This window comes from Lutjanus erythropterus, chromosome 20 (genome assembly GCF_056507025.1).
Source record: "Lutjanus erythropterus isolate fLutEry1 chromosome 20, fLutEry1.hap2, whole genome shotgun sequence".
Classification (NCBI taxonomy): Eukaryota; Metazoa; Chordata; class Actinopteri; order Lutjaniformes; family Lutjanidae; genus Lutjanus; species Lutjanus erythropterus.
The window spans coordinates 4,092,872-4,109,794 of record NC_139336.1 but is presented as its reverse complement, the minus strand read 5'-3'; the positions used below and the strand labels follow the sequence as shown (position 1 = coordinate 4,109,794).

At 41.1% G+C, this 16,923-nt stretch overlaps 1 protein-coding gene across 2 annotated transcripts in view; it reads right to left on the bottom strand.

The window, feature by feature from the left end:
* Nucleotides 1-16,377, bottom strand: part of mbd2 (methyl-CpG binding domain protein 2) — a 35,309-nt gene extending 18,932 nt beyond the window's left edge. For both annotated transcript variants that reach the window (XM_084745623.1, XM_084745622.1), the window contains exons 1-5: nt 15,834-16,377; nt 10,330-10,489; nt 4,389-4,529; nt 1,755-1,845; nt 1,499-1,676 (exon numbers count right to left, since the gene is read on the bottom strand). In XM_084745623.1, the coding sequence (XP_084601749.1) occupies nt 1,499-1,676; nt 1,755-1,845; nt 4,389-4,529; nt 10,330-10,489; nt 15,834-15,943 (680 nt within the window). In that variant the 5' untranslated portion in view covers nt 15,944-16,377. The remainder of the gene's footprint in view (nt 1-1,498; nt 1,677-1,754; nt 1,846-4,388; nt 4,530-10,329; nt 10,490-15,833) is intronic.
* Between the last annotated feature and the right edge of the window lie 546 nt (nt 16,378-16,923).

The following is a 16,923-nucleotide window of genomic DNA, read 5'->3' as shown; positions in this document are numbered from 1 at the left end:
CATCATCTGTCTCCTCTCTCATCACCCTCTCATCATCCTGTCTCACTACAAATTATTGCTCCTACTACCCAGCATGCATCAGTCATCTGCACTCATGTAATCTGTCTCAGGCTGGAGAGGGAGATGCTGGATTCGCCCACTTCAGGATTTTATCACAGGATGGAAATAAAAAGTGACATTTTTACATTTCTGACAGGCTTCTGTGAGATTTAACTGTTTTCACACACAACAACAACAGCTTCACTCCCAACTTGTCAAATACATAAACTTGGTCAGTCCCCCAGTACTTCAAACTATGAGGCTGTAGGTACACCTGTAGTGTCATTTCTGGAGGCGCCAATGTTTTAATGTGCCGTTGAATTCAGGTGATGTAGTATAAGGAGCAAACCAGTATAGACGAGGTGGTGTGGATCAAACGAAAACAGGAATTTCACCCAGGGGACATGGGTTTATGTCCCATGTGAAATCAAACGTCTGTGTTGACTTCTTTTTAAGATGTTTTGTAAACATTACGTGCATCATTTCTTCCTTTTTTTTAAAATTTATTTTGGATAGAGCCACCCCCTTTTGCAAGTTTTTGTATTAAAGCATGAATACTGAATGACAAGGATTACTTCAACAATTTACAACAATTTGAGAATATTTTACATTACAGCAAACTTGAACACCAACAAACTGTTGAAATTTCCAAGTCAAAACTCCAACTTTCCAGTTCAAATTAATCGCAACATAATGCATGACAAATATAAGAAGAAGAAGAGGAAGACGAGACAAAGGAGAGCAGTGAATATGATGTGGATCTATCTGTTTCTCACTGTAACACAAGCTCAAACCTTCAGTGTAGTTTATACACTTCATGCTACATGATCAGCCAAAGTTTATAAATCACCTCCACATCTTCTTTCCATATTTGCACGCTCTGTCTCTCTCTGCTGCGATCACACTTCTATTTTTATCAGCTGACAGTGTGAGTCTTATCTCTCTCACAAGTGAACAATATCTATGGTCATTAATTGCAAACTGATCCGTTCAGTTACACATTCACCAAAAATGTGAGCACATTCAGTAAACACTGCTCTTTTAGCAAGTTCATGCACAACACTGAACCTAACCAAGTCATTTTTGTGTCGTTATTTTGAGATTCTATCTGGACTTTCCATGTTTATTATCGCTGCCAGGCATAACCCGGGAGGGGATCATGTAATATGTGTGTGTGAGTAAGTGAGTTAGTGATCACTGGACCTACATCTTTTCCGATGTTGTTGTTGTCCGATCTTACAATTTGTTCCAAAATTGACATAAACAGTGACAACGCAAACACCAAACTGTCCCAAAATACTTATATTAGCATGTCTCTAGCCCTGAAGTTGGCAACAGAAATATATTCTTCATCTTCTTTTAGGTTAAACTTGTACAGTCACAAAATACAGCTGCTGAACTGAGTGGAAATAGAAACTATGGGGCAAAAAAACTCTGAACAGTAGAGTGTCTCTCTCACCGGATGTGTTCATCAGTAACGGTGAAGGCCTTGCAGAGCGGCTGGGATGTGTTCAGCCAGATGGCCGGGTTCTTCTCAGCTGCTACAGACGTCTGTCCCGTTATCGGAGCAGAGCTCATGTGCAGAGCGCTGGCGATGGCTGAGAGCAGAGTGTCATCGCTGGAGTCTGGACCAACACCTGCACAGGCAGAGAGGTCAGAAGTCAGAGGTCAAGACCAGAGGATGCTGTGTGTTCAGGTTCTTGATGGTGACTTACTCTGCAGTCCTTTGGGCAGGTCCATGGTCCGTAGGACTTCCTCTGTGACGTCTGATGACCGTAGACCTTTCAATCTTCTCTCCCAGAACAGCTGCAGACAGACAGACAGCTGAGTATCTGAAGGATCCCAGTTTCAGTCTAGTGTTAGTTTTACTAATTGCCTCATTTCTGATCTGCTCTTTTACTGAGCTTGCCACATTAGAATCTTTTCCATAGTGACCACTGGAGGGATTTTACTGGTTTAGCAACCAGGTGGTCAACTCCTTGGTAAAATTAATCGACATCTGGATTTGGACATTTTATATTTATTCAGTGGATCAGTTTAAAGTGTTACTGCTCATCCTGCCCTATAGAAAACAAGTCACAGAGGTATCCCAACTAGGGTTGCCCCCTAATACTCGAATTAACCATTAACCGTCAGGACCAAGAGTCAGATGATACTTTCAAACCTGAGAGTCCAAGCCGAGGTTCTCTTTGACATTGTTAACATTTCATCCAGTTGGTTTTGGCTTCACACTGCAGTTATCCATGCAGACTAAAGAACTTTACATGTCCTGTTGTCATCAACTTCATGGGCTGTGTCTTCCTATATTTGACATTGATGGTCTGTAGACTGGCGTCGGCATGTTTACAGTACGGCAGGTAGCCTGACTTCAGTGGATGTTTATAGAGAGAGATGAATGAATAGATTCACATTGTTTTCACCATATTATTATTATTATTATTATAGCATTATTACTTTTTCTAGTTAACTGTCCCAGTCTGTTCTGATGACTCATTTTGTTCTGGTGCATTGTTTTACCTTCTTTCAGCTCTGATGATATCCTGTTTTAATTTCCTGTAATTGGTTTGGATGTCCAAACCACCCAAAGAATGTTTTCACACTAGAAACAAACTGAACCACAGTTCACTTTCATCCAGACCAAAACCACCTCTTTTCCGGCAGACCAAAGTCCAGCTTTTTAGATCCTTACCATGGTCCACGGGAGATTTCACGCCTGTAATTTTGTCTGGATCAAAAAGTCCGACAGTCTGGACCAAATGAGGTGTGACAATGCCCTTCATCAAATACATTTTCATTTATTCATCAGTTGAAGAAAAAAAAACACAACACAAGATCTGCGCCTTGCCTTTAGGTCGGGGTGACTGTTGCAACACCGACCCTTTTGACCTAAGTGTGACTGTGCGCCACTTGTGCTTTGTTTCTATCACTCTTCTCTGCTTCCATCACACTTGGTTTTGGTTTGTGGTCATTTAGAGACTTGTTAAGTTTAGCTTGTAAAGTTTACAGCCTGTCATACTGTTGCACCGCAGCTAAAAAAACTTACTAACCACTCCTTTCACCTTCTCTCATCACCACCAGCGCATGTTGCCATGAGGATTTTTTAAATAAGTGCGCCAGCTTTTAAAAATATATTTATGATTTCCCTTATTTAGAATTCCTCTTTGAAATGTTCTCCTTGTTCATTTTTGTAAGCTTCCATGTGTTTTATCCTGATACTGTAATGCTGACAAAAAACAAAAACTAATGAATGACTGACTGGAAGACTCAGTCAGCTGAGGGATCTCCAACTGATGATTTGAATTTTCTGTAAAACACACTTGATTCAAGCACTGCGTTAACTCAGCCACATGCAGGGCAGGTGACACTAGCTTCTTTGCTTGAACTTGTTTTGACACCGACAGGCTCAGACTGATATTCTTGGTGTCTGACAACATTACGGAAAAGACAACTACAGTGACAAACCTTTTTTTAAGGTGTGAGAACCAGAAACAGCTGTTTTATTGCTTTCACCAAACTCACCAGACTTTGAGAAACTATAATTTTAACATCATCATCATCAGCTTCATTCAAACTCGACAGAAACACAATAAAAGTTACCACAACTGCCTTGGTCAGTCTTTCCACTGCTCCAACAATCACCAGCTCTGGCTTTGTAAAAATAAACCCTTAATTCACCACATTAGATGTCAAAATATTCTGGCTCTACATGCTCTTTATCTACACTGTCTGACCTTCCTCTCCCTCCTCTCCTGATATTTTAACATCTAACATGTAGTTACCCATAAGGACTATGTTGCAGCTCATTTCAATGCCCTCCAGCTACATGATGCAACATTGTTATACACTACATTACTTCACTACATAACATGCTGTAATCAAAGAAAAAAAAGTTGCTGCAAACATATAAAGGAATAAATGATAAGATAGAGAAGACAAGATAGAGTCTAATGATCCTCTCTCTTTATTGCTTCTTTCTCTCCTCTCTTGATCTTTGTTTCATCCTCCTTCACAACATCCAACTCCTCCTTCTCCTCCTCCTTCTTCAATTTTCTCCTCTCTTCTCATTTCTTATTCCTCCTTTTTATTTTCAACACTTTCATCCGTCCTCCTCTGCCAGTCATCACGCCATCTTTCATTCCCTCTGCAGACCCCTGACACCGCGAGTGCCGTTTTTTTCCATGATGCCTCAGCACCCTCTAGTGGCTGCAGTCGCCATGACAACCTGGTTCCTTCCATCATCTCTTGTGTAACAGCCTGACCTCGCCCTCAGTCATTACCATGCCGACACCAGTGTGTGTGTCTGTGTGTGTGTCTGTGTGTGTGCGCGTGTGTGCGCGTCAGCCTCTCACCTGTCTGGGCTGCTCGCTCCCTCTCTGCGGGTCTGTCTTCACCTTGTTGCCGGGATGACTCGTAACCTTGGTAACGGGCTGTTTGAAGATGGACGCTGTCTGTCTGATGGGCAGAGCTGTGTTCAGGTCCGGTTTGCCTCCCTGGATGGGACAGAGACAGCGTCTGTTTGTCTGTGACGTGTTTCTTTTCCTTCTTTCCTTCCTTCTTTCCTTTCCTTGCTCTTTCCTTTCTACCTTCCATTGTTCTTTCCCTTTTTCCTTTCCACCGTCCTTGTCTGGTTTATCTTCCTGAATGTGAGACAGAAAGCGGTAATAAACCTGCAGACTGTGTGTGTGTGTGTGTGTGTGTGTGTCTACGTGTGTGTGAACATCTGTGCTTGCCATTAAAGGGTTAACTCCAAGCTGAGGTCTCACAGATAACAACAGGAAGTGTGTATGTGTGTGTTTGTGTGTGTGTGTCTCATTACTCCCAAGTAATGATGTGTGAAGAGCAGCAGCACAGAGTTACAAACCGTGTCAATACAGCACAGACACACACACACATACACACACAGTAGTACATTATTTCTGCCCTGCTGAAGGAGGTTGATGTTGGTTGGTCGTATTTAAAACAACATTCTGCTCTGGTGGAGCTGGGTCGGGAGGTCGTTAGCTTAGCTTAGCACAAAGACTGAAAGTTAGCCTGACCCTACGCCTCGAAAGTTCACTAACTAACCTCTTGTATGATGTTTGTTTAATCCATGCACAGAAATGGAAGCACAACAGTCCAGTTTGTGTTATAAAGGGTACTTATGTGTGTATGACCTCATGGCCTTGCTCTGGATGTTGTTATAAGCAAAGAGGGACAGATGACAGCTCATAAAACCAGCGCGGCTTGTCAGTATTTTGATGTAGAAAATGAAAATAAGGTTGAATGTAGGCTGTGCCTGAATAAACTGGTATACCCGCTTGACTGGCACAGACACGGACATTAAAGACTTGTTTATGTTTGCGCAAGACACCATGGCGTGGCCCCCGTAGGCATTTATGCTCATACTGCTGTTCACTGGAGTCTTCTCCAAAACACCAGAGGGCGAACAGACAGAATAATCAACTGAAGGAATGTGATTATCCAACATGGCTGCTCCTGCTGACCACAAAGCTCATCACTGCTGAGACATCTGCTTAAAACTGACAAAGGCGACACAAGATGTTCTGACCATTGTTTACATGCAGAGAGACGTCTCAGTGGAGAATACAGTGGTACTGTTTGACCGATGCATCCTGAACCCTGATGTTTTTTTTCCCCATTTGGTAATCTTAAATTAAGTACACAGTCATGTAAACCAAAACCAAAAATATCCCATCATCATATTTGTCATTAATAGTTGATCTGTTGATCTCTCACTCATGATTAAATTATACAATCAAAGTTAATATGAATGCCTTTTAAAAATAAAGTGACAATATCACTATGGGTATAAAGGAATTTGTAATTGAATCTATAATCATTTAGATGAGATGATAAATGCTTTGAGAGTCTGGATTTTTTTTTTTGTTTAGATACTCTGAAAGTGCTTTAATTTTTCTCTTAAAAAGTTGTAGGATCCCTGAGGAGAGATCAGTGGGTACTTCATCACAATAATGATTTTTAAGGGGGAAATTTAATATACAGTATATCACAGGCATTTTGTGATCTATCTTGTTTGAACACTGCAATTTTAACACTATACTGTGTGCAAGAGTGCAGACATCTGTAAATCTTTCTGTGGCTTTGACATAGTGTCCGATCACTGCGTGATGGTCTTTACATGTGATGTGTGTACATGTGATCCTGCTCGTCCAGTCTCTCTCCACGCTGAAAATGCAGAGGTGGCATGTGCTGGCGCCGACTACTTATGAAAATTTAGAGGTGCATGAATGCAACACCTTTTGGAGCCTTCACACCCGAGCCGACCCAGGATATGGCGTCATTTTTGTTGCACACTGAGCACACAACAGCAAGCATGAAGCAAGCTTAACCTGCAAGCAGAGCAGGCTGCTGCTGCTAGCCCTGCTAACATTAGCCACACTGTGTGACAGGCTGCCAGCTAATGTCAGCTCTGGGTAAACAATGTCATTTAACTCCATACTCTGTGATCCTGAGAAGTTGAAGCATTTAGTGAGTTGTCGTCGTGTTCGTAATGCACAGTGCAAAGTGGAATTTGGTCGGTGGACTAGTCGACTAGTCTAAATCAAAATTTTAATTTAATCAACAGGAAAATTAGTTGCTAAGAAGATCCCTGCAAACGTATACAAACATATCAGTGTGTCCCAAAAGTGGCTCGTCGCTCTGCTTTGCTTCAAATAGGCACAAGTCTAATTCTGATGGATGCCACATCAAAGCAGATGGAGTGGGCAGGAAGTCAGACACAGAAAAAGCAGAGAGAATCCGCAATAGCGATCATAAAGGCAGGCAGAAAATAAACTATTTAATTATGTAACCTGCTTATCCATGGTAGAAACACAAAAAGCAAGGAAAGAGGACCGAAATCTGAGCAAATCAACATAATCAACATAATCAACATAATCAACGCTGCTGGTAGGACTTGAGGACGGATCAAAACTAGTTCCTTGTGGAATAAACTGGTGCAGGAGTGGCCCGGGCGTTAGCTTTTCTGAGCTTCCAGCCATATCTTACATGTCACATCTGCCCTGTCAGGCAAGTGAGTTGAGTGCGTTGAACTGAGCAATGGCAAGGCTCAACAATAACACTTAATCAGGGCAAGTAAAATGCCATGTTGGGCAAGTAAATCTGGCAACTTCATTGACATAGCAGCTATAGACTAAACATGACAATTAAATAATGTACAACTTGTACTGAGGCAAGTAAAAATTTACTTTAGGCAAGTAGGTTTCAATGAATTAACTTTTCATTTGCAGCAAGAATGTGTTATTCCTTTTTTCATAAGTTTCCTACTCTTGCTAAAGCTATCAGTGTGCAAAGATCAACACAGTCAGGATTAAGTTCATAAAATGTTCTTAATCCTAAAAGCATCACTGTGGAACTTTTTGTTTCATTCTGAGACTCTTGGTACATAAAAATCCTGATCCCCAGAGGATCAACTCTTTAGATTTTTCTGACCCTATGGCCTTTCCTCTAGTTCCTCTGAGACTCAGACTCTAAGAATAACTAAATCATCAGTCTGTTGTTTGTTCTGTCCCACACTGTGATATTGCGGCTGTAGTGAACACTGCAGTCGGGGACACTAGCTGGACTTTATGCTGGTTTTCTGTGCTACTTTAGGTCATGAGGGTCACATGAGAGTCTATAAACAGAAAACTACACCTGATGGTCAAACATAGTCTTCCTCCTGTCCTCCATTCACTCTTTATGTCCTCACTTTTTTCCTTTATAGCTGATTTTTGTCACTGCGTGTGTGTGTGTGTTTTTCTACACGCTGCTGTGTGGGAGGAGTCAGTGCTGCTGTTATCTTTGGTACAAATACTGCAGCACAAACACAAAACAACACACACACACACATGCATACGTGCGCAGAGGCATGCCCAGCACACACACTTGACCTCTCACACACTCACGCACACCAAAGCACACACGCAGCCGTCTGGTCTGTGTGGGCGGAGCACATCGCTGCAGTGACTCTGGTCTGTCTGCCAGCGTAGCTTCAACCACGGCCACAGACAATCCTGGTTTCTGATCAGGCATCTGAGTGGACACCTCAAACACATAACCACAGCTCAAAATCAGAGCTCAATGTATAGTAAATTGCTGGTAACCATAGCAACAGTACTGATGCTTTCAGGTTTGGTTAGAATCAGCTGGTATTGAGTCAGGTTTGGTCGTGTGTGTTTGAGGAAAGTGTGTGTACGTGCGTGTGTGTGTGTGTCAGCTGACCCAGGTTGGACGATCATTCAAATTTAATTAGAAAGGTTCCAAGACATGTTAATGAGTCCCATCTGCTCGTAGCGAGGTTTGTTTAGAAAATGCAGTTAAAAATGCTAAATATGATCCAGCTGATTAAAGAACTGTGGACAACAAACGACACATCAGTCGAGTCCACTATGGACATGACTGAGACAAGACCAGGACAAGTCTGAGTCTGCAAGATATGTCTGAGTCAAAACACCCACGGAACAAGTCAGAGACAAATGTCCACAACTTTCAGACAAGACTCAAACATGTCTAAGTAAGACACTGAAACAACAAAGCACACATTTAGCACTTGTTCTTGAGAGCTGGTACAAAACATATTTTGAGGGGTTTTTGATTCTTCATTTATGCTGAGAAAATATATTTTAAAAGACAAAACTCTTGACTATGAAAACTTGTAATGAGACGACCTCCTAATTATTACATTTTTTATTAAATGTACACATCAACTATAACTACTTACAGAGTTTGCAAAATGTAACATTATTCATTTTCACAGCGTAGTCGTAGTGAGCAGTCATTTTATTTTTGAAAGTGTCTCAGAGTCTCTTAATGTTAATCAAAATACACATTTTTAAACCATAATTCTTATTTATCTTTGATTTAGAAGGACTACAGAGTCGACATGTTATGGTTAAGACACGTCTGATAGAAATATTATTGAATGAATTAGTCTAAAAATATAAAGTTTACCAGTGCTTGAGCAGGATTCCCTCTTTTTTTAAACCAGGAAGTGAGACAGGGGTCCTTAGTGTATAGTTAACCCTATTTTTGACTGATTAAATCATGTTTTGACAAATTCTGACAGAAATCTGGGATACAACTTTAAAGGGCCAAAATTTTCATTAAAAAATGATTTTAAAAGAAAGATAATTAGAATACATTTTTATACCTGTGTTACTGGTGTTATATGTATTTTTAGCTTACGATTTTTAGGGCTTTTGACACATTTTTAAATTGTTTTAAGTTGTGAATTCTTGTCTGGGACCAGGCTATTCTGTTTTGGCTCAGAGCAAAGAAATTAGAAATAAAAAAGCAAACCAAAACATTTCATAAATTACGTATATAAATCCTTGATGAATACATCTTCACCAAAGAAATGGAACTACAGTGTTGATATTAATATATATATATATATATATATTTTTTTTTTTTAGGTTTTTTTTTTTTGGGGGGGGGGGTACTTACTTACTTACTTACTTACTTACTAGTCATTACACCATGTAATCTACTTAGTTATTGTTAAAATCATAGTTGAGTACTGAGTACAACTTGAATTAATACCCAAATTGCATTTTAGTAGCCAATCAGGCGATCTGATCACAAGAGTGACGCACAAACACGCACAAACAAAACAAAATGCTCCAGCAACACACATTTGGAGTAAGGATGTTAATGATTATTCATTAATCTCATTTGAAATTGCTTTGTCTGGCAGGGACATTTGTTGAATAAGGAAACTTAGACTTAAAATGAGAATAAACAACAGAAAAATGGAAATAAGGGGAAAAAAACATGTTTTTTATCTCAATGATTATTCAGTTCGGTTCAGAAGATTTTTGCAACCCTAGTTTGAAGAGGTGACAGTGACATCAGCAGTTAAAAGTAACTAATACTCTAGTAGTTTTTGTGACTAAATACTACTACTTAAGATCATTCCTAACACCAGTACTTTTACTTGCATATTTTAGCAACGTAACAATGTAACTCTTTCCACTACTGATAATCCTTTAGAAAATGTCGCTCAAAGATGATAGAAAATTGCCTTGAGACTAAGTACTATACAGAGAATACTGTCAGATGAATAATGAGAGCAACAGAAGACAGACAATGTTCAGCAGCTGGTTAGCGGAAGTTCTTGCACACATCACACTCTTTCTCTTTTAGTGAATGAGTGTTTGTCAACTGACCTGCTGAACTGTGAACCTGTTGCAGGAAGAGCTACGTTAATCTGATAATCTGATAACGCACAACACAACACAGCCACAGCACAGCCCTGCTCCCCCCACAGGGGTCATCCATCAGTGTTACCTTGGCCAGGCTGAGCGGGTCATGTCGGAGTCTCTGTTTGTTCTTCTGCATTTTTCCGGGCATCATCTTCCCCGTCCGGAAGTCGAAACATCCCAAATCCACTTTGTTTCCAAGGTAACGGGACAACTGAGGCTTACTCCTGAACTTCTTCCCCGAAGGACTGAAAGACAGAGGCAGGAGAGTCAGACAGATAAAGACAGAGTGATTAATTTCGGACCTTAATTTTGGATATCCACAAAAGATCATTTCGATTTTTAATTGTTTGGATCATCAGCATTAATGTTCTCTATCACACAGCATTGGATGAATTCTTCATCGAGTCAGGAATTACACTCATCGTCATAAACACTGGCCGCATGCAGATTACGCACTATGCAGGTTATCAACCTACATATCATGTAGTTTGTCTGGAAAGTTTTAGCCGTACACCACATGTTCTCTTTCCCCTAGAGCTGCATGATTAATTGCAATATTATTGAATTGCAATATTGCTAAGTGCAATATCCAAATTGCAGATCTCTGCAATTTTTTAAAAAAGGAACAATGCAATCATAATTTCAGTCAAAATGATTATAATATGACTTTTGACCATATCGTCGAGCCCTAATTTCCACCAAAATTGTTTCGGAACCTGAAAAGTTGGTTCCCAGTTAAAACAAAAAATGGCAGGTTTTCCTTGGGAACTAGGCTGCAGGATATAATAAAAAAAAAGTTATATTACAATTATTTTGACTGAAATTGTAATTTCATGTGTTTTACAAGTAGTGGGAATCATTTTTGCATCACAATTTTCATTTTCACTAAAAAGAGAAACTGTTAAAATAAAAACAACGATGATGTGACAAACAAACACATTGAGATTGCATCTCTGCAGCACTACAGTACCTTCTTTTTAATCACACATTTTTCACATGTTGCAATTAATTGTGCAGCACTATTGGGAACCAACAGGGGCATGTCATATTGTACAGGTTGTTGAGCGCTGCATGATGCCCACTGTTGATGATGATCTGAGATTACAATGGTCCCACTGAAAACCGGGGGAGATGTGGGCTGGTTTGCTAGATAGCACCAAGATTCCAAGAATCGTGACCAGAAGTGGTTTAAGAGCCAGAGCTAATTCGGTCTAAAAGGACTTCTCTTATTTGTTCATTAGCGAGCCTTGAACACTCCAAAGTGGTGGCTAAACAGATGCACAGCAGAGATGGCAGCAAAGCAAATCAGGGGTTTATTCATCTCTTATTGTGCCGAACTTTGGTGAATCATAACATATCAGGTTTGGAATTAATGTGCAGATGCTTCAGTTTAAGATGAAACAAAACTTTTCTATTTATGTCACTTTATGTCGCTTGCAACAGACTAGTGAGGCTTTTCCATTGACACTTTTGGCTGCGCCGATTCAAACAGTGCTGTGCTGATTTGCATTTCCGTTACCACTTTCAACACGTCAAGCTGTGCTGAGTTGTGCCCAGGTGCGGCCAGCACACCTCCAAGCAGGCTGTGTGGACGCCTCGCTGACTGTGGCCGACCCATGCCGACCCCCCCTCCAACAATCGTTTGTTGTGAGTGAGAACTCTGTGGTTTGAAGTTTAGTTTCTTTCCTGTGTCGCTGTTTTCACATTCTGGTTATCTGCCTTATTTGACTGTTTTGTGCTCACATCCAGCATGACAGGAGTCGTGTAAAGTTACTGTGGATGAAAACCTAACTCGTCCTGATTTTGCTGCCTCATAATACATGCTTTTGAATAACAGGGGGCTTTTATTGTGAAAAATAAATGGGAGCTAAAGTGTTTATCCATTGTCTTATAGCCGCTCGACTCAGGATAAGCTCATCTCTAGTTAAAAGACAAACCTTCAAGCAGGTAACCCTGCTTTAATGGACACGCAAATAGTTACGCTTGACGTGCCAAGTCAAACCAAGTCACACCAGGCCAGCTTATGTGTATGGAAAAGGGGTGTAGCTAAGTCTTGTTTTTAGCCTAGCAGTTGTCGATGACTTGTGACCACTACCAGTCAGTTAAGAGGAGTGAGGAGTCAGCAGTCGCTATTAAACAGAGCAGTCAATATAATTTCAAGGGTTGTCAGCAAAGCAACCACAAGGGCACACAGTCATAAATGTGCAATATATATATTAGTCTGATGGGTCCATTAGTATGCAAGATTAGCTGGGGACAGAATGGACAGTAGCTTCAGTCCTATTGGTAGCTCACACACAACAAAATGCTTGGCAGAGATGAAAATGTCTTCAATTAACAGAAATTTCTTCAAGGTCTCTAAAGGTCTCTTAAGTGTAATTGGTCCCCACAAAGATAGAAGTTCAACAGTAGACACGACACACAGTCACTCAGCTGTGTCTGACATGTAGGTCAGCTGCAACAAAGCAAAGATCAGAGGCCATGTGTGTGGGTGTGTGGGTGTGTATCATATATTGTGTTTGATGTTGCTGCAGTTCCTCACTGAAGCTATATAAAGATTACAGAGAGCGAAACATTCAAACTGACGCAGCATTCCTCACAATATTCTCGCTGTCATGTGAATCAGAAGTGAAAATAAAACATATGTTTGAATAAACAACATGAGTTTATGAAGATGAAGGCGGCAGAGGCCCCAGCAGGGTGTTGCTGCTCTTCCAGTAAGCCGACCTGCTGACTGGTCTCCTTACTGGAACTGATGAGTCACGTTACAGAGCAAACTGAAAGTAGAGGCGAGCGTCCGCTCTGAGCTGCTGATCTTGACGATGTGACGGCGCTCAGATGTTTCTGACTCTGAGCTGTTAATCTGATTGAGCCGTGCCTCTGCCGCCGATCAACAGGAAGTGAACGCAGCCTCTGAAAACAGCCGATCGCTCTGCGGCGTCACAGCCTCACCGCAGACCTGCACCAGGAGTGACACCATTTCCTCTACAATCTAGTTAGTGAAGATACAGAATCAGGAGAAATGGAAAAGCTAAAGTTTCATGCACTGCAATTTACTCATTACTAATTTCTTTGATTATTCTAATTAAAGAAGTCTTCCAGTGATTGAGGCCTGTACTTCATGACTTTTAATCTGTAGTACGAGTACATTCTTTACTTTTTTCTTAATATGTTTATGATTGCTTACATTGCATACAGTTGTACTGACATCCATCTAGACTGTTTCAGTACGAGTTGCTGAGTTTTTGAGACAGATATTGGCAATTAAGATGTCTGCCTTCTCTCCAGTGTAATGGAGCTAGAAGGCACTCGGCTTGTTGTGCTCAAAGCGCCAAAAAAGAAACAAACAAACAGACAATAAGTCTGAAAACCTCAACAGCGATGTCTCTTTCCAGAAAACATGACCTGATGACTCACGATAATTCAAACACCTCATTGTGAGCAGTTTCATACAGGAACTACTTCATCTCTACAGTAGAATCTACCAGAACTACTTTTCTTTCTGCAATAACGCACTTCCCACATGAAACTGCTCATGACAAGGATGTGGATTATCTTGTGTAACTGGTCATGATTTTTTTTTAGAAAGAGACATTGGTTTTGAATTTTTCAAATGTATTTTTTGGTGCTTTAAATGCCACAAGCCGAGTGGCATTTAGCAAATTCTGCAACTCACGCCAAAACAATCTAGATGGATAAACAGCACTATAGACCAGGGGAAAGATGTGTTTTTGATTGTGGGGTGAACTGTCCCTCTCAGTTTTCCTCCACTTGAAACTGACAGCATGGCTTCTATTATATTTAAATTTTTACAGACATCTGTACAGCCGATATCTCCAAAACTCAGCAGCTCACACCAAATGCTGCACCAACAGATAAATAGCACTACAGGTAAGAGGGGAAATATGTATGTTTGAGTTTGGGATGAACTATCCCTTTAAGCATATGTTTAAAGGCAAAGGCCTGTGATGTGTAATCAATCAGATAGCATTGAGGGCGGGACACTGAGGGACACCACAGAATGGTCACTACAGACAGAGAGAGGCAGCTGCATCAGAGCCAAAGCAGTGCATTTGTAAGGTTGAGTTCACACAAGCCATGTGGTGGGAATGTCGTTAGACTACTGGTCATACAGTCGGCGAGCAGAAAGACAACAAACGGCCCAATTTCTACCTGGATACTGTCCATCACGTCGCACTGTCGGGTTCTGCATGTTGTTGATCTGGAGCTTATACCAACAGACTTAAGAGGACCGGACATATGAACGTCTCATAAGGCAGATGGTGTTAAATAATTTAATAATGCAGGTATTTCTCATTGCGTCACGAGTCCAGCCTTGTCCCCTGGCTGTCAACATTAAGGTAGCACATGTGCGACAAGTTGAGCAAAAGAAGAAGAGAAAATGTTTTTTAACCAACAAAATGACTCGACAGATATATCGGTGGACTGATATTATCGGCCCAATATCGGCCTATGTTAGGATCGGTACGTGTGCCATCCAGTACATGTCTACATGATAATTTTGTTTTAAACTGCACATATTGCATGCAAATATGCATAGTTATTTATAGTCTACTTAATAAAAATACTGGTGAAGGTTTACTGTTTCAGCATCCTGATAACATTTTGTACAATAAAGTAAAATCTGTCTTCATTACATATCTTTGTCAGCTAAGTGTTAACCATTTTTGAGGGACTGTTGCAAAACAATATGCACTATGTATATATTCTATATTTTGTATTTTATATTTTGCATAAAGGATATCAGACAATATTTTGATTAGAATTTTTTAAATTCTTAATATTGGCATCAGCTCTGGTCCTAGAAATTCACTATCGGTCGGGCCCTAGAAATGACATACAACAGCGCTCTTTCTGTGATTGTTTTGAATGACGTTCACAACCGAAATTAACTGTCCCAAAGTTCTCTTGACAGCAGCGTGAGACCACCCCTCCAAGGCAGACCAGGGAACGTTTAAACCAACCCAAACAAACCACACCAAGGGCGTAAACACTCCGGGATTCAGTTAAACCAGACTGAACAAGGCTGGTGTGAACACACCCTTAACAAGACTGGTGTAAACCCGCCTTAAGACAAGAGTGGCACTTATTCAATCGATTCGAGAGAAATAAGTGGTTTATGATGGAAGTTTAAATTTACAGAAGGTGTAATTGAACTCTGGAATAAAATATGAGGTGGGGGCTCATGACCCCAGCAGATAATATTCTGGTTACGGCCCTGAGTGAGTCAGTAAACAGCTTGTTGACAACCTCAGAGTCACTGTGTCAACAGGATCAGATTCATTAAATATTTATGGAATAATATTGTAATAGCCTCTGATAGAGTTGTTAGTAAAAATCATAATCATGTGTTTTACAGACACTATGATGACCCCACATAGAGAGATAATAGTGTAACGTCGCGCTACATTGTAACTTCTCTGACAGTTAACACTTTACTCAACAGCAGTGTGTTTGTAACTGATGATGACAGTCAGAGTTGGGATCAATAAGCACAGGCTGATTGGTCGGTCACGGGCTAACTGATCAGGAAGTGATCGATCATCGATGAGTACTGTGACGGAGTACCTGTAGTAGTAGACATCGCTCTTCCCTGCGCTCAGTCCGGACTTCCTGATCACTTCTTCTTTCTTCCAGCCGGGCGGTAGCGCGGGACAGTCCGTCCTCTTCCTCTCCATCCTCACCTACGGGTCGATCCCACGATGAAGCTCCGATCGGGTCAACTGATCCCTCAGTAAACACGGATGAGGACCCTACGTACGAACAGCGTGGTAGTGGTGGTGGTGGTAGTAAACCCAGCGGAGCAGCACTCCGGGCGGACCGACGTCACAGACGTTACGTTAACGGCGGCTCTCCCTCCCTCCGCCCCGGCTGTTTATGTGCGTATCTCGGGTTCAGTGGAAATAAAAAGTGTCCCAGGTCAGACTGGGAGCTGGAAGTCCCGGGTTAGCCCGCCTTCAGGTCCGGATTGAGTTCAGTTCCCCTCCCTGAGAAAACCAACGGCTCATCTGAACTGAACTGAACTGAACTGGACCAACGGCAGGCTGTGACGTCTGAGATATCACACACACACACACACACACACACACACACACACACACACACACATACACACACACACACACACACACACTCAGAGAGAGAGAGAGAGAGAGAGAGAGAGAGAGAGAGAGAGAGAGAGAGAGAGAGAGAGAGAGAGAGAGAGAGAGTCTCTCTTCCCCTTAGATCGTCTATTGCGAGTGAGAAATCACTCAGTGGTGGTCTATGACAAACCTGCCCGTGAAGTCCCAAAAATTCGGAAGCCGAGAGTAGTACGATAATGCCGCGATAAAAAGTGCACTATATGATATTTATCGTTATATTAATAAAAAGGAAAAATTGCGACTTGAAAAAAAATGTCCGCTATTAAAGTTCTTGTGTGTAAAATTTAGGGAGATTTAGAATATGGCAGAAATGTTATATAATATTAATATGTATGTTTTCATTAGTGTATAATCACCTGAAAATAAGAATCATGTTTTCATTACATTAGAATGAGCCCTTTATACCTACAGAAGGCACGAGTCCACTGTGTTGAAGCGGCATGTTTCTACAGTAGCCCAGAAAAGACAAAACAAACTGTGGCTCTACAGCATTTTGAATTTTGTTGCCACTATAC